Source organism: Motacilla alba, chromosome 17 (genome assembly GCF_015832195.1).
Source record: "Motacilla alba alba isolate MOTALB_02 chromosome 17, Motacilla_alba_V1.0_pri, whole genome shotgun sequence".
Classification (NCBI taxonomy): Eukaryota; Metazoa; Chordata; class Aves; order Passeriformes; family Motacillidae; genus Motacilla; species Motacilla alba.
In genome coordinates, this window is record NC_052032.1 from 693,596 (window position 1) to 715,697 (window position 22,102).

The following is a 22,102-nucleotide window of genomic DNA, read 5'->3' on the forward strand; positions in this document are numbered from 1 at the left end:
ACCTGGGGGAGGCTGGTCCCCCTCTTGCCTTGAACCCCCCAGTGTGCCCAAGAGTGGGATGTGATGAATGCACTGCATGCACTGCTTAGTGCAGGAGAAAGGCTGATGGCCATTGCCTGATCCAACTCCCGTCCAAGCTCCTGAGTCTCCTCATCCTTGGGGAGCTTTGGGCCATTGTTTGACTTAATAATGGTGAATGCAAAAATCCCATCTGGACATTTTCTAATAGTTTTGTATCCCAAGGATAAATCCCTAAAATACAGCAGAAGGCTGGTTGAGTGTGGGGCAGAATTGAAAGCTGGGCAACACTACACTGAACCCCACCTAACCCAGGTGTAGGTGCACTAACCAAAGGATGGGGGAAGTTTCCTAAACCTGACATGTTCAGGCCCAGCCACGAGCACCAGAACGCTCCTGCAGTCACGCAAATGCAACCTACGAGTATGGGAAAGTGGGGAGTGCTCTGGAGCACAGACACCCTGCACCAATACCTGCTCCCCTCGGCTTGTTTTGAATGCAGTTGGCTCTGTCTCATCGAAAAATGACTATTCTTTCCACATACAGTACGAGGTGCAGGAAGCCACACAAGATCTTATCTGCAAGGGCATGTGCACTTGGGTGGTGTCTGCACTGACAATTTCTGCAGTTTTCCCACGGTGGGGTTCGCAGCAGAGGAATTGCCTCGCACAGGAGAACTGCTTGGAGTGCTGAGGCAGGACAGACACCAGTGGTTGCTGATGACTCCTGCTCTTGGCTCTGCTGCAAGCGAGCTGGGACAGCACAAACACCTGCCTGACTGAGTGCACTATTTCTGAGCACACGGTGAGGGAATTTCTGAAAACCCAAAGAATAAACAAAACAACAGAAGGAGACTTTGCAGAGGAGGAACCAAAGTCAACTCCAAGAAAATCACAGTGATCAAAGCCTGGAAAATGGCAGAAATAATTGAGTAAAAGGCACACCAGGTATTAATCATTGGGCACATCTGTTTTGTGTTTTGGAATCACTCATTTCAAACTTGAGGCTAATCAGCTTTGCTGAGCTCTCAGAGTGCATCACTGCAAGTGGATGACATCGGGTTCGATGGTTGATTGCTTCCTGCTCAAAGGGCACTTCATACACAGCTGGCTGTGGGAAGGTCTGCAGAAACCAGGGAAACACGACATTCCTGAGGTCCACACTCAGGAAAGAGTGAGACCATCAACATGGAGAGTGTGACAGGTTATTCCCAGCCAAAGAATTTGAGGTAGAGGGAGAGAAGTACAAGTCCATGTTGGAATATGCATGAGTGAGGGGAAGAGGGAACTGAAGCCCAGCCTTTCTGATTTGTGTCCCTCAGGTCACTCAGCAGTTTTAGGTGGGGTTTAACTGCTCGGCTCATTCTCTGAGCATTGCCCACCTCACCAGACCCAGACTCTGCACAGCTGGATCTGCCGCACATCCCCAGGGCTGTCTCAGAGTCCAGAAATTCTGGCAGTAGGAGAGCAGAAATCTGCCATCTCATTTATGGCTCCCAGCAATGCTGAAGCTCCTTCCCCAGCATTCCCAAGGCACAGCCCAGGGTAGAGATGGCTCTGGAAGCTGGGAAGGGCAGCAGTGGTGGCCCATGGCCCGTGGGCTGGCCCCCTCTGCTCCAGAGGGGCATCACCAGGCAGGCAATGTGCCACTACAGCAGCAGGGTATGTTCAGAGGAAAAAGGGGTGGACACTGAAACATCATCTTCATGGGTGAAATAACTGCTGTAACATTTTCTTTGGGCTTCTGAGCCAATATGATTCTTAATTTAAAAGAAAAAAGGAAATACAAATGAACACACTTTAAAATATAGTACATGCCTTTGTATAATTAAGGTGGTGAATGGAGATAAGAAGCAATATCAGAGACATTTTCCCTGGCCTGAGAACAGCTCAGAAAGAGCCAGAGTAAGGAAATAAAAAATCTGATTATCCGTTAATGTGCTCAATCAGTGCTAAACTGATCTCTACTGACAGATCTGCAGAGATACACTGCGTGTAGTCCAGCACCATGGATGAAGTAGGGCTACAAACACCAACATCCCTGACTGTTCACAAAATCCCTGCGCTGAAACTGAAGGTCATGATGGGCATTTTACACTTCTGAGTATTTGTGCTCCTTAAAGTTTAACTCTGGTCAATCACCCTTTCTATTATGTCTGTAGCCGTATTGCTGACCAAAACCTGCAATTCTCTGTCTACAAAACTTTTTCTCTGGGTATTCCAAAATATTTTATGTCAAATTTTAACTGAATTCTACCAGATAACCCACATTATCTCAATTGAAAGAGCAAACATGAACCACAACAAACAAGCCTTCATTATTTCTAGAAATTGATGGATAAATCATTAGATTAAAAAATATACTCTGCTTTTGAAAACAGAGAAATCTGAACAGACAGCAACTGAAAATCCTGTTAAAAATAAAATACTACTGGCTTCATCCAATATTCTTTTTTAAGAACCAAAATGATGAAGGGGAGAGAAACTCTGCGAATCACTGACAGGGAGGCTGGAGTGGGAGGTCTCTCAGGCCCAGGAATATTTCTGCTTGTCAGGGGCTAAAAAGATTATTTATTGTTTCCTTCCTAAACCCAGCTCCACTGCCACCTGTTCAGAATTTACTATAAAGCTGTTAAACAAGACAAGAACTTTGATGCTGACTGTGAAAACAAGTTTCACTGTATCTGACCCGAGCAGCACTCACTACTGATCCAGAAGCAAAGGAATTTGATTTTTTTCTTTAAGCACAGCTATCTTTTTACCTTTATAAGCTGTTTAAAAAATGTAAATAAAATAACTCAGTGGACAATAGAGGGCATTCATCCCCCAGAAAGACAGCCGCCACCCTTAGACATGAAATATCGCAGCACATTAAGTCATGAGACCCCGCTAATCAAAGCTGACAGGGCCCTGAATGTGATTTCTGCTGAGACTTAGCGATATCATGGGGCACTGAAGCATGCACAGCCTGCCAGACTGCCCCTGTTCATGTGACAATGGCTTTTATTCCCCAAAGAGGCCTGCGAGTGACAAGAGCCCCCTTTGTCTCCGGGCTCCCGCATTCGCAGTGCAAGAGAGGTTCATTCAAGCAGCCCCAGACACTCTTTGAAAGGCTGAAGTGTAACATAAGATGACCATGAAACACTAGCTTGCCTTCTGCCTACCCCTCATTCTTCTCCAGCACAGCCTGGCCTATTCAGGGCCTCTCGCAGCCCCGCTTGCGCTGCATTACCCCCGGTCTGCTGAATCCCAGCATTGTCCCGTGGCACCCAGTGCCCTTCCACACCACAACGGGGTGTCCTTCCACAAACCCAGTGTACTTCCCCAAACCCAGCGTCCTTCCCACACCACACCCAGTGTCCTTCCACACCAGAACACCCAATGTCCTTCCACACCAGAATGGGATGTCCTTCCCCAAACCCACTGTCCTTCCCACACCAAACCCAGTGCCCTTCCACACCAAACCCAGCACACTTCCCACACCAGAACACAGTGTCCTTCCCACACCAAATCCATCCAAAGTCCTTCTTGCACCACTTCCACTGACACTCAAGTGCCCTTCCCACACCAGAAACACCCAGCACCCTCCCCTCACCAAATACCCCCAGTGCCCTTCTCACACCAAATCCACTGCCACCCACTGCCCTTCCCACACAGCACTCATCCAGGGCATCCCATAGCACATCCTCCCACAGCCAGCACCCTTCCCACACGGTGTTCCCCTGTTCCCCAGCCCCCTTCCCCACACTGTGACCCCTGGCTCCCATCGCCCTTCCCACGCCACACCCGCCCGGCAGCGCGGCAGAGCTCTGGCACCTCTGGCACAGCCCAGGTGGAGGGTGGCATGGAGCCATGGCTGGCCTTGGAGGGGATCTGGGAAGGGAACAAGGCTGCTGTGCTTCACTGGAACTTCCTGAGCGGGAGTGCTGAATCCTCCCATCTCCCCGTGCCATGGGGGCCACAACGAGCAGAGCTGGGAGCCCCTCACCCTCACTGCTCTCACTGCACTCTCAGAGCTCTCACTGCTGCTCCAGCAGCTGCACACTCCTGTCACAAATGAAAAAAAACGCCAGAGAGCCCGGACACCTCAAAACCCAGTTCCACATCCCTGCTTTTCCCCAGCTCCCAGTGTCTGCCTGTTTCCTGCATCCCGAGAGCACAGTGCCATCCACTGGCGCTGCTCCCCGGCAGGTGCCTCCTCAGCACAGCCCGTGCTGCTAAACCAGAACCAGAACCTGTTCTTAGTCCCCTTTCCCGTGCCCCGTGCCAGCACTGCCCCAAGCCCCGGGCTCAGCCTCTGACCAGCTCCCCCAAATCCAGGAGAAAGGAAGGGCCAGAGGTGCTCCAGCAATAAGCAACTGCCACAGCCATCCCCAGGGAGCTCTGGGATCTCATTTCCCAAAGGTAACGTTCTCCATAACCTCCATGAGGGAAAGGAGCCTTAACTCTCAGGGCAGAGGACATTCATGGTTTGCACACCACAGACAAAGGGAATAACCTGCTCTGGAATAAATCACAGAATCCCAGACTGGTTTGGGTTGGAAGGGTCCTGAAAGCCTGAGCAGTTCCATCCCCTGCCATCAGCACAGACACCTCCCACTATCCCAAGGTGCTCCAAGCCCCGGTCCAGCCTGGCCTTGGACATTTCAGGGATCCAGGGGCAGCCCCAGCTGCTCTGGGCACCCTGTGCCAGGGCCTGCCCACCCTCACAGGGAGGAATTTCTTCCCGATATCCCATCTAAATTTCTCCTCTCTTAGCTTAAAATAGTTGCCCTTGTCCTATCACTATCTGCCCATGAAAAATGTAATCTCCCTCTTTTTTATAAGCCCTTTTAAGTACTGAAACTGTAAAATACCTGGTGTTTTACTGCAAATACAGCAAGAAAATAAATGATGGTCAGGATTTGTATGGATTTCTGTCCTTTAGGTGAGAGACTGAAGAGCCAACAATCCTACATGTGAGTCTGCTTCACTGCCCCAGCTGAGAGATGGGGAAGAGAAGGACAGATGGACACCCAGAGCCACTGCAAGGCTCAGAGCCCCAGCTCCAGGTTGTTTGGGGCTAGCTTGACTTAGGTATGTTCAGTCCCCAAGGGCAGTAAAAGACTTCCTGTTATTTTTGTTATCCTATGCATCCTTCTGGTAACAAAAGAAAGCTAGAAGAAAGCTATGGTTGAGAGTGAGAAGCTGTTGAGGTTTCCTATTCTTCACACTGGGAATGAGCAGTAAATGATCTCTGCTGTGGAAGAAAAAACAGAACAACAATCCCACCAAAAAAATCTAGAGCTTTCCAAAGCTGGATCTAGAAAGAACTGTATTTCTAATGAAAACAACAAATATTTTTGTAGCCATGAACCTAAAAATCCCACTTGAATATAATCAAATAAGACATTTCTTCATGTTGTAATTGTCAAATATTCACATTCAAAAACTTTTTGAGCACAAGACTAAGTCTCAAGAAGCTACCAGGGAACTTCAAACCAAATACAAAATATCTTTGTTTCAGTATTGAAAGAAATCAAAAAGAATGGGATTCCAGGATGCCAGCTGGGAATTCAGCTGTACTGAAGAACAGGATTTTAAGAATGCTATTTGAGTTTTACTTTTGCTTAAAAACGTCAAGTTGTTATATACCATCCAAATGAACCATGCTTCTGGGAGAAAAACAAACCCTTTTGCCTTTAAAAAAGAAAGATCATAGAATAATTGGGAGGGACATTCAAGACCATTCAGTTCCACCCCCCGCCATGGGCCGGGACACCTTCCTCTACCCCAGGTTGCTCCAAGGCCTGTCCAAACTGGCCTGGAACAATTCCAGGGATGGGGCAACCCTGCTGGAGATGCTGCAGTGCTGTAACAGGGTAAAGCACACCAGATCCTGGGTCTGGTGAACTCCTGCCTGAGTCAACCACCCAGAAACAGACACAGGAGTTGTTACACATTTGGATATGAGCCTCAGTGGTAAAGAGGCTTCAAAACTCCTCCAACTGAGACCTAAGGTTGGGGTGATCACATGGGACCAATGAGGTTTTCCAAGCCCTCTGGCTGCAGGTGGACTGGAGATAGCACAGCAGGTCTATGACCAAGGACTAAAATCCCTTCTTTTCTTGCTAAGGACAAAAAAAACAAAAACGAATACAACCATCCCCTTAAATTCTCCAAATTAACACCTATTAACCCATTACTTTCAAAGGTCAGCAAAGGAGTGGAGGGAGGATTCCCTGGCATTCTGTCTTCAGTCAGCAGAAAAGCCAAGGCTGAGCCCAGGCTGCTCCTGTACATGGGAAGAGCACGCTAAGCTGCAGCATTCACAGCGTGCAGCTGCTGGGATGAAATGGAATTCACATTGAAATGCATCCAAAAAAGGACACAGACATTCACAGAGAGCTGGCAAGGTAAATTTATTTGAAAGACATGACCCACCTCTTTGTAATTGCCCTGGAGATAAAGATGACTGACATGTTCAAGCAAATAGTTCCGGTCTGCTGTGTGGAGCTGGTAAATGCTAATCAGGGGGTCAAGCAGATTAGCTGGGCACTGGGAGAGCATTCTGAGCACACGGGCCTGCAGCTTCTTCAGCTTGGTGCCAGACTTCAAAAAACAACCAAAAAACAATCAAACACAGGTTTGGTAAAGATGGCTGCGATTCAACGGTGGTTGAAAGCAGAGCTTGTTTAAACAGAGTAAGCAAATTCCTCTGGAAGGGATTCTCCGATTTCCCCTGGAGTCTGCAGGCAGAAATCACAACAATATGATACACATTTTTTCCACAGCACCCACTTTAAGAACATGAAATGTTTGTGGGGTAATTCTGGAGAAGGGATAGGGCCTTGTGCAAAAGTAAAATCTGAAACTGGAAAAATGCCCTTTGTGCTAACAGAGCTCTTCAGAAATTCTCCCCTCTAGTTCCCAGAAGAAAATATTTGAATCCAGCGACTCCCCTCCAGGGACATCTCACCTATCAGACATAAGAATTCCATTTTCATTCCCAGGCTTGCTGCTGGGTGTATGAAGGGTAGGGAAAGCAAAAGCACCATCAAAAGATGCACCGGCACAGGTATTTAAATCCTTGTGCTCCCAGGTGATCATTCACTCATGACACAGGAATTTCAGTGCCAGTAGTACCGATCCTGTAATGGCAGAGCTCAACATCTAACCAGAGCCATTTGGAAAAATGGGAAAGGAAGCAACACAAATGTAAAAGTATCCTGCAGTTCAGAGCCAAAAGCTCACAGAAAATAAGAAAATCTCAGTAGGTCAGAATATCTGAAGGCAGAAGGAATGGTAAACATTAGGACATATAATCTGATGACCCAACTTTACAGAACTAATCATTCAGCTGCTGAAAAGGCAGGCTATTCCCATTTTCTGCATTCTCACCATATGGCAGGAATTAAGCAATCCTACAGTAACTGGCTTCTATTTGCAGAGCTGGAAGAACACACAGAGCAGATTTTTGCAACTGGGTTTCTCCTGACAGCAGGGATGTGGGTTCCAGTGGGAGAGCCTCCAGCCTGGAAAGCTGCAAGAGCAACGCTCCATCAGAGTCATTTGATCTGGAGAGATGAAATCCCAGCTTTGGAGGGGAAACAGTTCTGGCAGCACAGCTCCCAGTATGACTTCATTTTCAGGCCAGCATGCCACAGATAACATCTCCCTGTGTTTTACACCTTATCACACTCTGTATAAGGCTACAGAGAAGATAGTGGACTTTGGAATAAAGGGAAACTAGAGATACTTGAGGAACATTGCAATCAATTGCTCTCTCCTCTCTCCCACCTCTCTTGCTTTCTCTTTTTCTAACCTGTGGGACAGCAGGATGTGCTTTTATCCAAAGCTGCATCTCCGTGGTGATGCAATACTCCAAGGAATGTCCTTTCCTCTTCCAATCACTGCTGCTCTCCAGCATGGCGAGGAGTCCTGCCAAAGGGTCCTCCAGTCTGGCAAAGCCCCGCCTGATTTCTTCCTTGAGCTGCCGAGATAAAAAACCACATTGTCGTGTACAAAAAGATTAGTGAATCCTCCCTTCCCCCAGCTGAACACAAAGCTTTATTTTTTTTAATTTAATCTATTCAGAGAGGTAACTGTTGCTATTCAGCCACCATCCGCGCCTCCAGTGACTTTTCATGTCATTACAGATTCCTTCATGGCTCACTGCACCTCAAACCCAATGGGGAAAGCAGCAATTGTCCACACTAATTATCCCATAAAGACAGAGAAGTTGTTCTGTGGGGCAGACAAAGGGGCTTGGGATTTGGGGGAGGGGAAGAAGTGAGCTGGAGAGAGGGGTGTTATTGGGAAAATGGCAATATTGAAGGTAGAGAAGTGGGCTCAAAAACCTCCTGATCTTCTAAGATACCTGCAAGGTGTAGTACAAGAACCCCTCCTCATGGCTGTACCACAAACCTGCACACTTGACCTTATGGCTACTTCAGCCACAATAGTGCCCATAATCGGAATATTTGAGAGTCTCAAATTAGTTTGGATTTTACACTCAGATCAAAGTGAATGAAATATCTGAGTTCAAATTCTGTCAGATTGTCATCCTCCAGACCTGTGATCCTTCCCCCAAAACCTCCCTGAGCACCTCCTGCTCCTGCACACTTCCATGAGCCTTAAGGCCCCACAAAGAGGCTCAGAACATGGGAAAACTCCGCGCCATAAATCTTAGGAGTCCCAGGGTGATGTGTTTAGAAATGTGAAGGAATTGGACCCTCACTTTGTGAATGTTAATAGGCTACTTACTCCCCATCTGGTAGAAGTGATAAATTAGCAGTACTGAGCAGTATCTCTATAATGTTTACATTAGAAGTAGTTTCCAGGGAGCTGGGAGGGTTGGCAGGGTGAGGAGGTGGCATCCTCAGTACCCACACAGGACCTCTCACTGCATGGTACATCACCAGCGTGGAGCAGGGCGAGAGCAGAGACAGAAAACAAGAAATCACTGAGAGCAGCTGCTCTCTTTCTTTTGTGGCTAAAAAGCCAAATCCAAAAGATGCTCATTCCTGCTGCAGCCAGCACTTGTAATTTACTGGATTCATGGCCCCATTCGGAGCTTCCAGTGGAAACAATATGAAGTTTGAAGAGCAACATGGAAAACAAAATAAAATCTACAGAAAATTTGCCAATGAATTTTTTCTTTTTTTATTCATCAACAATTTTTACTGGAAGACAGTTGTTTTCCAGAGTGTCTTTCATGTCTGGAAAACCCACAGAACCTATGGTTTATGACAGAAACTGTTTCTTTCTCAGTAGGCTATAAAGGCAGTATGAAAAAGCTGATGACTAACGGAGATGGGACTTCAGATAAGAGATTTCTCCCTCTAAGTCATTTTCCCTGTGGCAAGAGTTTGCAATGTTAAACACAGGGCTCCATCTTTGCTGGGAGATGCAGCAGAAGGCAAAGATGAGCTCTGATCCAACCACAAACATTCAATACAACAGCCAAAGGAAAACAAAGCAACTCGCCAACTCCACTGCACTGTTTGGAAATGGCTTTTTTCCCCCCAAAAGTCCCACTTCAGCACATTTGGAGCTTCCACCACCCCGCTCAGCTCCTCCTTGGGCTGTAATCTGAGCCTGGGCTCTGGCAGGATGGGCTCCAGCAGACACCAGGTCCTGCTGGCACAGGCAGAGCAGCTCCCAGCATCGACACCATGGCCAGCAGCACGAACTGTGCTCGTCTGCTCTGAGTCTGGCCTTCGTACCAGTGAGACTGTGATGAGCTGGGAAAAAGCTGCCTTCCAAACCTCCCAGCAAGCCTTCAGCTAGGGCATCTATAGTCTGAAGGGGAAAGGCAGAGAACAAAAAGGGCACAAGACACCTAAATCAGAGAGGAAAGAGTAGTGTGCTGCCTGGCTCGTCCCTCTGCCAGAGAGGGATTCCTCTCAAACTTTTTTTGTATTTGCCATTTCCATTTCAATTGATTCCCATGGCAGGGAATGCTCCTTGGGGGGGATTTCTACAGCCTGACAGATCATGGGAATAGGAAAATGTTGCTGATGCTCAACTGATACCCTCTTTCTAGTCCCAGAGCTCCGGGCAGTCTGCTGATGCTTCCTGGTTATTCCCAAACTGTCATTCCTATGTAGGAAATGACCATTTCTTGTACCCATGTTCCAGAACTGGGGTCATGCCCTGGCAGACACATTCCTGCCCATGGTCACTGATTTGAGACCAAGGGGTTGCAAGGGGTTGATTTACCCCAGCTATGGACAATACTGACCTACAAGCACACACAGCGAGAGGCAGAGAAGCTCCTGACACTTACCTGGCATTGGAGCAGGCTGAGTTGGACTTAAGTCAACTTACCTCAGTTATTGGGGCTTGGCATTTGGGGGGCAGCAGCAGCACAACCCACCTGAGCTGCACACAGAGGGCAGAGCAGCCCAGCCCCTCAAAACAGAGGCTGCACTTTCTGTGGGTGCACAGCCCTGGGCACAAGTCAGCCCGTCCCGGTGACAGTGTGACAAGCAAAAGTCAGAACTCACTGGGACATTCCTGCTGTGGCCCCCCACAGCAGCTGGGCTCACCACAGCCCTCCCCATTTCCTTGGCACCCTTTGAAAGGTTTTCCTTGGGCACCCTCCAAGCTGAGAAACACTTTCCTGCTCAGCCTGGAGGGGGAACACACCTGCAAACCCCACTGGGGACCTGCAAAGCCCAGGTGACACTGGGGTTGCCAACAGAGGAAAGACATGGAGCTGTAGGAATGATTCTAAAGGAGGCCACTAAGTTGGTCTGAGGGCTGGAGCCCCTCTGCTCTGGAGTCAGGCTGGGAAAGCTGGGGGTGCTCACCTGGAGAAGAGAAGGCTCCATGGGGACCTCAGAATCCCTGCCAGGGCCTAAAGGGGCTCCAGGAGAGCTGGAGAGGGACTGGGGACAAGGGATGGAGGGACAGGACACAGGGAATGGCTTCCCACTGCCAGAGGGCAGGGCTGGATGGCATATTGGGAATTAGGAATTGTTCCCTGGCAGGGTGGGCAGGCCCTGGCACAGGGTGCCCAGAGCAGCTGTGGCTGCCCCTGGATCCCTGGCAGTGCCCAAGGCCAGGCTGGATGGGGCTGGGAGCAGCCTGGGACAGTGGAAGGTGTCCCTGCCCATGGCACAGGGTGGAACTGGATGAGCTTTAAATTCCTTCCCAACCTAAACCAGTCTGTGATTCCTTAGCTCCTGGGGATCCTCTCGTTTTTCCACCCCCAGGAGAATCAATGCAGTGCTCTCTGCCAAGGGACACGTCCATGGTAGAAGTCCATGGGAGGCTTTTTCTTTTCCAGAGTATTTTTCTTCCCAATCCACATACACATCCCAGGGTACCCAGTGCAGAGATTTTGATGATTTCTCTTTCCTGCTGTTGTTTTGTGGGATTAACTGCCCTCCAGACCTAAAGGACAATATTTTTTTTCCTCCAACTCTAACAAAACTCTATGGAAAGCTCAAGGTTTCAGAGTTGCTGAGCTCAAGTCTCCGCCAGTGAGTGACCATTTGGAAAGGCACTTCTCACATTGGGTTTCCAGTTGTTTATTCCAGCTGGCAACCACAGACTAACAGTAATGGAAAGTCTAACAGCAGCAGCTCAGGACAGTGAGTAACCACTGCAGACACCCAGCATGGAGCACATCCACCAGGTCCTCAGCCACGCTGGCCACTCCACACAGGAGACGCTCCACGTGGTTATGTGAGAGCTGCAGGGCTCTGGGCCTTCTACAAAAGGAACCATTTCACTTCTGAACCTGCCTGAGCAGCACAGAGTTAAACATGGAAAACTCAACCCTGCAACTGCTGGTTTTGTTAGTTTTCAACCTTCCAAACTTAGATGAAATATATTTTACTGCCTATGAAAAATCTCAGTGTAGAGCCCATAGGTTGTGCTGTATAAAAATAACAGCATTGATTTCAGACAGCAGTGTAAATTGCATTCACCACTCTAAAAGGCAAAACCAAACCAAATCAGAAAAAAAAAAGAATACTTCAAATATGAAAGCTTTGATATACTCAACTGGCAAAAAAACACTTCCCTACCAAATTCAACTCTCATTTTTTTCAGCTACTAGCAATATTCTTCCCTCTGCCCCCAAGATCCTCCATTTAATGGACAAAAAAAGTGTTTAAAACAAAACAAAAGCAACTTTGATTTTCTTTCCTTCTGTAACTCAGCCCTGGAAACTCCAGCTCTTTTCTAGGAGCCCCTGAGCTGCTCCCCATCACACAAAGCTACCTTTTCTTTTCACTTGTAGCTGCAAATGCACAGGCTCTTCCCCTGAGTGCTGGAATGAAAGCAGCCGTGAGGGCTGGTGGGTCTGACCCCAGCGTCCTGTGCCTGGACATGCTCTGCATCCAGAGAGCTGCTGTGTGCAGGGCTCAGCCTTACCTTCCCCAGCTCCTGCTTTGTCCAGATAAGCTGAAGGGTTTTCAGCAGTACGAGTGGGTCCTGGCCTGGAGGAGGGGGAAGAGAGAAAAGGAGAGAGAAAAACAAAACAAAACAGATTTATTGGCTCTGTAGAGGCAGCTCAGACACACTGGGGCATTGTTTCACCCCAGAGAAATCTGCTACTCCATGCTGGAAACCACCAAGCTCCAACTGCCAGTCAGGATTAGTTTGTAAAAAACCCTGCACTCTGAAATCCTAACAAAATCCCAGCCGGCAGCCAGGCAGGCTTTAACTCAGCACCCCCTGGCTCCTGCACTCCAAAGCTGTGCTGGGCAGCTCCAGCCCTGCCCATCCCCACCCTCCCCAGGGCAAGCCACAGGGTCCTGGAAGAGCCAGCCCAGGTCGGGAGGGATGAGCAGCACAGAAGATTTTAATGCATGGCTCTGCAGTGGAAGCTCCTGGCCAGCTGGGATGGAGGAGGGTGACTTTGGGCCAGAACAGGGCCCTGGGTGTGCTCAGGGGTGCTGCCCTGCTAGGCTGGACAGCAATGGGGCTGCAGGGGGATTCAGGCAAGAGGGTGCCTGAGGAAGAGGGACGATGAAAGGCTGCTGTGATAAGTGGCAAGGCTAAACAAAGAGGGATCAAGTATTTTAAAAAAAAAAAGGTTATTTGGAATTTTCCTCTTATTTTTCACCTAGTTATTGCAGAACTTGCATTCAGTTGTTCTTTTGTGAGTTACCATTCCTCATGCAGTCATCATACCATTATTCATCATAGCAATATTCATCACACCAGTACTTCTAAAGCAATTGTTAAGATTTCATTTTAAACGCAGTAACATGTTTGATATCTGATTCTACTTAATTCACAATCATTTACTTATGAAACCATGACACAAAATATTCTGAATGAAAATCATCTGCAGCATCAACAGTTAAAATGTGAAGAATGAATTTAAAAATCTGAATGAACTCTCCAAACCAATCCTCCTAACGCACCTCCTCTTATGTTTTCATGCAGCCAAAAGTAAAATGTTAAACTGAAAAGGAAACTTCCTTTTAATCACCTTCTGTGTTTTACAATTCCTAAAGAGCTCATTTCCAAATGCTAGATTTCATGCTTAGTATCTCATCGCACTTCATATTTCAGGTCACAAAAAACTCCTTCAGCTGTGAAAGGCTCTACCTCATCCAGCTGAACTCTGAGGCACTGCATTTATAAACTACTTGAAGTAGCAAGCTGATTACTGGTTGAGCCAAGAGCATGATAATATTCCCATTATCCACTAACTTCTGGGAAACACCAGCCAAATTAAAAATGCCACATTTACAATTCACAAGATAATATTTTCTCTCATCTCTGGTTGTTCTGAAATGTTGAACTCTCCAAACACTGGCTGTTCTCAGCTACTGCTGCTCCTTTGGAAAAATAAAAGGGTCTTTTTACACCAAAACAGAAGAAAAGCCAGATCTCTTCTCCCCAGTAAATTAGCAAATTACAGTCAAATTCAGTCCATGTGTGTGTGCATATCTGCACACTCTCCTCTTGGCCTGACTCCCAAAGAAATTTATAAAACAGAGGAAAAAAAATGAGAATGCAACGCAGTGTGTAACCAAATACACTGTAAATCTGAGCTGTAAATAATGCAGGGAACAGGCTGGAATGATACAGGAAATGAGAGCAGTTAGGAGAGCAGTGTTTCACTTCACATACAACCAATAATTCAACTTGTTAAAAGCTTTCTAAACCTCAGACAACAAACCCAGCCCTTTTCTTACTGACTGTTTCCTACCTTACTTCCCTGCCGCTGAAACCAGAGCTGAAACGGCAAGAAAAAAGCATGTCAGTTCCAGCAGCCAGGTCAGTAGTGCCAGCATGACACCGAGCAGTCACAGGTACACAGGGACACCTTCCCTGCCCCAGAGCCGGGCTCTGGACACACCCAGAGCTGGGTTATTTCCACAGAGCACCCCTGGAGCATGGCATCCACTCCTCAGCACAGCAGGGATACGGACCTGGTGGAGACACTCCAGAGGAGAAGGCTCCAGGGAGACCTCAGAGCCCCTTCCAGTGTCCAAAGGGACTCCAGGAGAGCTGGAGAGGGACACAGGACAAGGGCCTGGAGGGACAGGACAAGGAGGAATAGCTTCACACTGACAGAGGGCAGGGATTGAACAAGGAGAGAAACTGAGAAATCTGCCGGCGTCTGCACAGACCTGTTCCCTTCCTCACCTGGTGAGGCTCCTGGGAATCTAAGGATGAGGCACAGTCAGGGGCTGAACATAACAAAATAAGCCACAACAGTTGCTCCCAGAGCCAGACATAAACAGGAGAGCAAAGCCAACTTGTGCCCTTGTCTCATCCCACCAGAGGGAGGACACTGCAGCTCCTGCTGGACCTGGAGCTATTGCATCCAGTTACTCTCCAGATGAGACAGAAGATGGAAATGTGAAGGTTTCCTGAAAGAAATGAACAATTCATCTGCTCTGTCTCCTGCAGGACCTCTTTGGAGGACTGTCCTCCTCACAGTTCTCCTGGCACCCCTAGAGAGTGGAAAATGATAATGAATCAGTAACTACTGCTATACTCTGGCTGGATACAGAAAAACCTGGAGATCTTGTTGCTGCTCCACACAGCAGGGAGTGAGAGAGAACTACAAGGGAAGGAGGGATAAAGTGAAGTGACTGAAAACCAGATGGTCAGAACTGAACCACAGGGACATCTGGGCTCAGGACAACAACAAGGCAAATATGGGGCATGGTGGCCAGAAAAACCCCATCATTCCCACCAAGGACCTCCAGAAGCTCCATGGCTAAAAAGAACTTCAGTCTTGCAGAGTCCCCTACATCCAGCTATTAGCAAGGGGCATTCTATGAGTAAAATAAAAACAAGAAAAAACAGCAAAAACAACAACAAAAAAAAAACCACCCCAGTGTGGAAAGTCAGAGAAACCAGGTCTCCCTGCTCCAGCTGTGAGCAGCTGAGGAGGGAGGAGATGTGTCCCAGGCAGCTGAGCCCTTCCCGTTCCTAGACTGAGCTCAAGAGAAAGTGCTCAGTCTGACACTGACCCTTCACAGCTCCCAAAAAACAGGGTTGCAGACCTTAAAACTGCTGGAAAAGCCTCACCAAATCAAGGTTAGAGCACTTTGGTGAAGACCTCAAAAAGACACATCTTCACCAACTCCAGCAAGACACAAAAGACCTCAAGTTTTGGCACTGACAGTTTCTCCCAATAGCATGTTCCTGTTTTAAATATTTTACATGAATACATTTCCTTTGAATGTTTTTCATTCTGAAAATTAATGAGTTCTGCCCTGAACCTGGTACCAAAATTGCAGGAGATGGTAAATCAAATGTCTTCCAGTTCTCAAGATCTGTGGTTATATTTCAAAACCATATAAACCACAAGGCTTATATTTTTGGGTTAGAAAAGTGCCTTTGAGGAAAACCATAAACTACTTTCTGTTCATCCTCTCCATTTCCTTTGTGCATCCATCACTCAAACCCTGCTGTGATCACAACAAAAGCAGTGCCCGGGGGCTGCTGAGGTAAGCACTGGATTTGCTGGTGAGGTTTGCAGTGGCGTCCTTGCAAAATTCTGCTGCATTATTCACCAATGCAGCTGAAACGCCCTGGCAAGAGAACTCCCCATTCTGACTGAGCCTCCCCTCACCTGAGGACAGGGTGACATCCAACCCAGAGGAGGAAATTTCCCAAGGAAAAAAACTCCTGACACTTTCTCTTTGTGCCCAAAGCCATTAAATGCCTTGTGGCCCCAAACCTAGAAGAATTACAGTCAGCAGAAGAAAAGATACTGAATGAAAAAAAAAAAAAAAAAGCAACCCCAAAGAAGGTGGAAAAAGTGATTGAAATGCAGGGTCATAGCCCCCAAACTGTCACAGCTGAAAGCCATGGGCAGGAAAAGCCAAGAACAAAATGTTAATTATGAATTACAAATTTATGGAATCACAGAATGTCCTGAGCTGGAAGGGACCCACCAGGATCACCCAGCCCAGCCCCTGGCCCTGCCCAGACCCCCCAGCAACCCCACCCTGGGCATCCCTGGCAGCGCTGGCCAAAGGCTCCTGGAGCTCTGGCAGCCTCGGGGCCGTGCCCATTCCCTGGGGAGCCTGGGCAGTGCCAGCACCCTCTGGGGGAAGAACCTTGCCCTGAGCTCAGCCTGAGCTGCCCTGGCCCAGCCCCAGCCGTTCCCTGGCTCCTGTCCCTGTCACAGCCAGCAAAAATTGGTGCTGTCCCTCTGCTGCCCTACAATTGTTATGTTGTCTTTAGGCAGCCAGCTTGTCCCCCTGTCCTGCAAGTTAACCACATTTTAATAAATGTTTAATGGAATATCCAACCCACCCAGTAGACAACCAGTGAATTTTTACTATTACTTATTGTTTTGTATGCCTTGTGCTCCAATAAATCCCTGGAATCTGTTCTCAGTGAAAACTCCTGCTTATCTCCACATGTCTTTGAGATGTAGTTCTGAAAGGAAAACTAAAATTCAGGGTATTTCCACGACCCCCTTCAGGCAGGTGGCCCGTCTGGACTTTAAAACACCAATGCCTCAATGAAGACTGTGCACAAGCTGGGGGTTTAGGTGAGCAGAGCCATTCACCCTCTCCTGTCTCAGCAGCATGAGGGGCACATCCACTTTGGGTCATTTAAAATGCAGCTGAGGACAAACAAATTGTGTGCTAATTGAATTAATCAAACTCTCTTATCCAAACTTAGTTTGTCTCAATTTTGTTCAGAAGTGGCTGCAGCTCACAGCAAGTGTGTGCTGGTTTTGCAGAAGAACAGACACAGAAATAACATCACTTACATGGAGCAAAAATGAATGGATACATTTTCTAGTGCCTAAATTTGAAGCGCTGAGGATAAACTGATCTAATTAAAAAGGTACAAAATTCCTCTGTAGAAACCCACAGATTGTGACACCTTCCAGTTGTCCATGCTGTGCCCCCTTTAATGAGCACATGTAACATAAATAAACCTTTCAGTTTATTATTATGAGTCAGCACTTGGTGATTGATCCTAATCCCCACTGACTGCAGTGATGAGTCCCCACTAAAGACTGAAAGCAGCCAGAGGTGCTCCCTGCACTGCTGAGGTAGCAGTGCCTGCAGGGACAGGGAATGCTGCCAGGACAGGCTGCTCCATTTCCACCACTGAATACAACAGAGCCAAATTTACAAGAGGATCAGATGTCACAAAATTATTTCATTTCAGAAACAATACATTGCTCTGCTTTAGCACCATTTCCAGAGCTCCAAGACTCTCTCCCCATCCCAGCAACCCATTCCTTCACTGTGCCTCCCACAAAAGGCAGATATGCTTGAGAATGGCTAACATTTAGCTGAACTCTCGCAGCAAGAAATGAAGCAAGAAGATGGAGAGAGTCCTTCGTTATTTGGCTTGTCTGTCTCACTCCAGCCTTGGCTCAGTGTCCAGTTTGAGCTGCTGTTTTCTGATCCACAGAGCTTTGAACTCAGCTGCACCAAGCCCTTCCCATCTCAGGAGGGAAGGAACCACACCAGCAACCACAGTCCTGAGTTCCTCACACCACACACCTCCCTTGCAATTTTAACATTAAAGACAGAGCCTTTGGGCAGGTCTGGGAGTCCAGGTTCACCAAGGGAAAGAAAGGCTTTTCTTACTTGTTCCTCCAGCTCTTCATCCACACATTTGGATTCCCCTGCACTAATGCAATCAGTGGGAGGATCTACATTAAACAGGAGGGGAAAATTTCCCAAAATGCTTTGAGTTCCTCAATTGCAATCACCTGACTTTGAACATCAGCTCATTCTCCAGCATGAACATCAGCTCAGTCACCAGAAATCTCGGATAAGATGAATGGTTCCACATTTCTTCATTCATCAGCCACCTGTGAGTGCTCTGTTTCTCCAGCCCTGTGACGACAGCCACCTCCTGTTCGCCTGCCCCTGCGGCCTCTCCCAGCAGATGAAGATTCCCACAGCTGGGATTGGTTCTGGAATAAAGGGGTCACATCACCTAACACACTGCCACAAGCTGGCCCAGGCATCCCTGGGAACTGCAGAACCAGTTTATGTTTTGTTCATAGGCCAGATGGAAAAGTCAGCTCGGAGTGATTACCCCAGTTTTCTGCCTGTATAGAGAGCAGGGGCAAAGCTTCATTCCAATCCAACTGAGATGGCTGTTTCACTTAGCAGGAAATATTTTGCTTCACTTTAGGGAGGAGGTCAGTATCTAGAGGCTTATCTTTTTGTGGCTCTTTATCATCTTCCAGACAGACTTGGTTTAACAGAAACTTCAAACTCAGTGATGCACCTTGCAAGGTACAGGCCACCAATTCCTCCACGAGACTCTGGTTTGGAACTACTCTGTTAATGTGCCAACATGTAGTCATGTGCCACAGAATTAGTCTTACTGAATGTGTGTTCTCTAATACCCTTGCATAAGCTTGCACCAAGCACACAACTGCAGAATGGCTGGGGCGGCGTCTGGCTATGCAGGCAATACTCACATCATGTTCCTCACTTGGTGCTTCTAGACAAATGCCAGAATTCCTCAGGTGCCATTAACTGAGCCCACACTTTCCTGGGATCACTCAGTGAAGCCATACCTTGTCTGTGCTGGTGACTACATCATTATTGAAAAGGCAGAATTAGGAGCTCAAACAGAAATATGGGGGAGAATGAGGTCCACAGGCAGAACATGGAGAAACTGCCTGCTGGAGAGGGAAAAGGGAAATGAACAGTGTATTGAGAGCAAGAGAAGTTTTTCTAGAAAAGAAGTCAGCCTTTCTCAATGGCAACGAAAATCATTCTCTAACTACGGGCAAGTGAGATCCTTTCCATTCTGAGAAATTTGAGTTATGAAAACATAATAGGAACCCTCAGCATTTGGCTGATACATGCTCGATTTCTGAGTCAGAAGTTCACATTCTTCTACTGCAGCCTCCCAACTGAAAACAATCCCCACACTTCAAGCACAAGAATAATAAAGAGCACATATGCTTCTTATAAAACAATCCTTACAAATAACCATGCCTTTTGTTTTCCTAATGGCTAAAATTCATCATTTCCCCCCCAAAAAGCTCAGATCAAACAAAATGCACTCTCATTAAAAGAGAAGGCTTGCTTGGCTGAGCACAACGGGCAGTGACATTGCCCTCTAATTTTCTTAGTGCTTTTTGTCAATGGAGAGCCTGGAGAGCTGCTCCCCCGGCTCTGTGGGCAGGACAGGCTCAGCACAGCCCCACCCCTGTGCTCCAAACAGGGGCTTTCCTCCCCCTCTCCCCACATCAGCCCTGAGAACATCCACAATGCTCTCCCTCCCAGAGTGTGAGCAACAAGAACAACAGCAACAACAAGAACAACAACAGCACAGAGTCCCAGACAGCTCTGGGCTGGAAGGGACCTTAAAGCCCATCCCACTCCACCCCTGCCATGGGCAGGGACACCTTCCACTGTCCCAGGCTGCTCCAAGCTCTGTCCAGCCTGGCCTGGGACACTGCCAGGGATCCAGGGGCAGCCCCAGCTGCTCTGGGCACCCTGTGCCAGGGCCTGCCCACCCTGCCAGGGAACAATTCCTAATTCCCAACATCCCATCCATCCCTATCCTCTGGCTCTGGGAAGCCATTCCCTGTGTCCTGTCCCTCCATCCCTTGTCCCCAGTTCCTCTCCAGCTCTCCTGGAGCCCCTTTAGGCCCTGGCAGGGGCTCTGAGCTCTCCCTGGAGCCTTCCACTCTCCAGGTGAGCACCCTCAGCTCTCCCAGCCTGGCTGTAGAGCAGAGGGACTCCAGCCCTGGAGCAGCTCAGGTGTCTCCTCTGGATCTCCCCAGCACCTTCACATCCTCCCTGGGCTGGGCCCAGGGCTGGGGCAGCTCTTCAGGTGGGGTCTCACCTGAGCAGGGCAGAGGGGCAGAATTCCCTCCCTTAGAACACCTGGGTACCACACCCAGCACAGGAGCAGAGGGCGCCCTTCAGAGCTAGTGCCAACTCAACAAATAAAAATGAAACCTCACCAAGAAGTCACCCAGCTCTGGGACATCCTTGCAGTGCCTGAGATGACCCAGCCTGCGCAGCAGAAACTTCCCTTGCCCAGGAGTGAAGGAGCCTGTCCCACACTGTCACCCTGAACAAGGTGTGACATCACCCCAGACAAACAGAGGTCATTTGGGGGTGCTTTCAGTGCACCCTGGGTGGACAAGAAGTGCAGCAATCTGTACAGAAATAGCAATTCTAAAAATAACACCAAGAGGTTGCTTTGTAGGCAGTTAATTAAATCCAACATCATAAAAGCCTAAAAATGTAACAATCATAAACCTTATGCAGGTAGTTACCAATACTCTCACATGGCTTCCTCTTCTGTCAGAGGAGCTCTAACCTCAGTGTCAAGGGCTCTGCAGCAACAGGATGACAATCTCTGGCGCAGGACAGTGGGGACACACATGGCAGGGGAGCACAGCATTGTAGTCCCTCGTTCCCTTCCCATTTTACACCTCTCCCTCCACCCTCACGGCCAGGCACAGCCAGAGGGGTGGCTCAAGGGCTTGAGCTGGGTGGATCCCCATCCTGACCAAACCAGGGTTTGCACTCCTGTGTTCAAAACTGTTTAAACAAAATCCACGGTTTCATCTTACAGTTTTTCTTTTCCTTCAAAAAGCCAGGCTACCCTTACTTCCTTTAGGCACCAGCTCCTTGCATTTTTCCAGTGAGGAAGAGAATTAGGTCTTGTTCCCATAAACCAACTCGCTGTTGAGGGAAGGGTGAGAAGCGAGTCACCATGTTCCCAGAAGGAGGACAACAATCAGTGTGTGGAATGAGCCCCTCCTCACATCCCACTGTCCTGCCAACCTCCTCAGGCCAGGAACAGGAGGACCTGTCACAGCCAGGGTGCCAGTTAATGCCCTTGCGCCGAGTTAATGCCGCTTTCATAGAAATGGAAATTCACTTTAAAAACACCTAAAACAGCACTCCAGAAAACTAACCATTTCTTCTTTCAAAATCATCTCCCCTGCGAAGGGGAAGAAAACTGATATTGTCCAGGATAATAGGGGAAACTTCTTAATTATGTAAGAGACTGAGACTGCCAGGAACAGCAGCAGCCCCAGAGGACTCAAGCACAGGATGGGAAAGAATTATCAGATCCAGAGTACTATTATAGAGCTAAAATTATAGCTATTTTTTTGCCTCCAGACATCTCTGGAAATCCCCAAGTTCTAAACCTAACAACCTTTAACTGTGCATCCTAAGTAGTTTTATTTGAAAAAACCCACCTGGTAATTCTAAAAAGCTGTTGCACATACTTTGAAGCCATACAACTTTTTTTTCGAGAACAGTAACAATAGTTTGATTCTTGTATAAAAGACATTCCCAGCTTTTCTTCTGCCAGTTCCTCCCCTGAGCACATTTCAGCAGCAGCACATTGCTGAATGGGGCAGGGCCTCTCCCTTTCCCAGCTCAGTGGGTACAAGAGCCAGGCCCTGGGCAGAGCCAGGAGTGCTGGGCAGTGGAGGAGTCACCAGCCTTGCATGTGTTCAAAAAAGGTGGAGATGTGGCACCTGGGGACATGGTGCCATGTTTACTTGGGTAAACAAAGTGGAGGAGACCCATCTGTCCAGGCTGAACCAAGCCCTCCAGAGGCAGAGGGAAACTGCTGCTTTGCTTATGTTGAATAAAACAATGGTTAAACCCCTAAGTTAAAAGAATTTCTCCTTCTTCCTC

At 48.0% G+C, this 22,102-nt stretch overlaps 1 protein-coding gene across 10 annotated transcripts in view; it reads right to left on the reverse strand.

Annotated features, from left to right (window-relative positions):
• The window catches only part of EXD3 (exonuclease 3'-5' domain containing 3), a 254,110-nt gene that overhangs the window by 164,861 nt on the left and 67,147 nt on the right, over window positions 1-22,102 (reverse strand). For 8 of the 10 annotated variants that reach the window (XR_005259297.1, XM_038156650.1, XM_038156649.1 and 5 more), the window contains 3 exons: window positions 12,387-12,451; window positions 7,822-7,989; window positions 6,441-6,608 (listed from right to left, as the gene is read on the reverse strand). Coding sequence is in view for 9 of the 10 variants with exons in the window: in XM_038156650.1 (XP_038012578.1) it covers window positions 6,441-6,608; window positions 7,822-7,989; window positions 12,387-12,451 (401 nt within the window). In the remaining variant the exon portion in view is untranslated. Of the gene's footprint in view, window positions 1-6,440; window positions 6,623-7,821; window positions 7,990-12,386; window positions 12,452-22,102 lie in introns of those variants that run through there. The other 2 variants (XM_038156651.1, XM_038156653.1) reach the window with 2 other exon arrangements.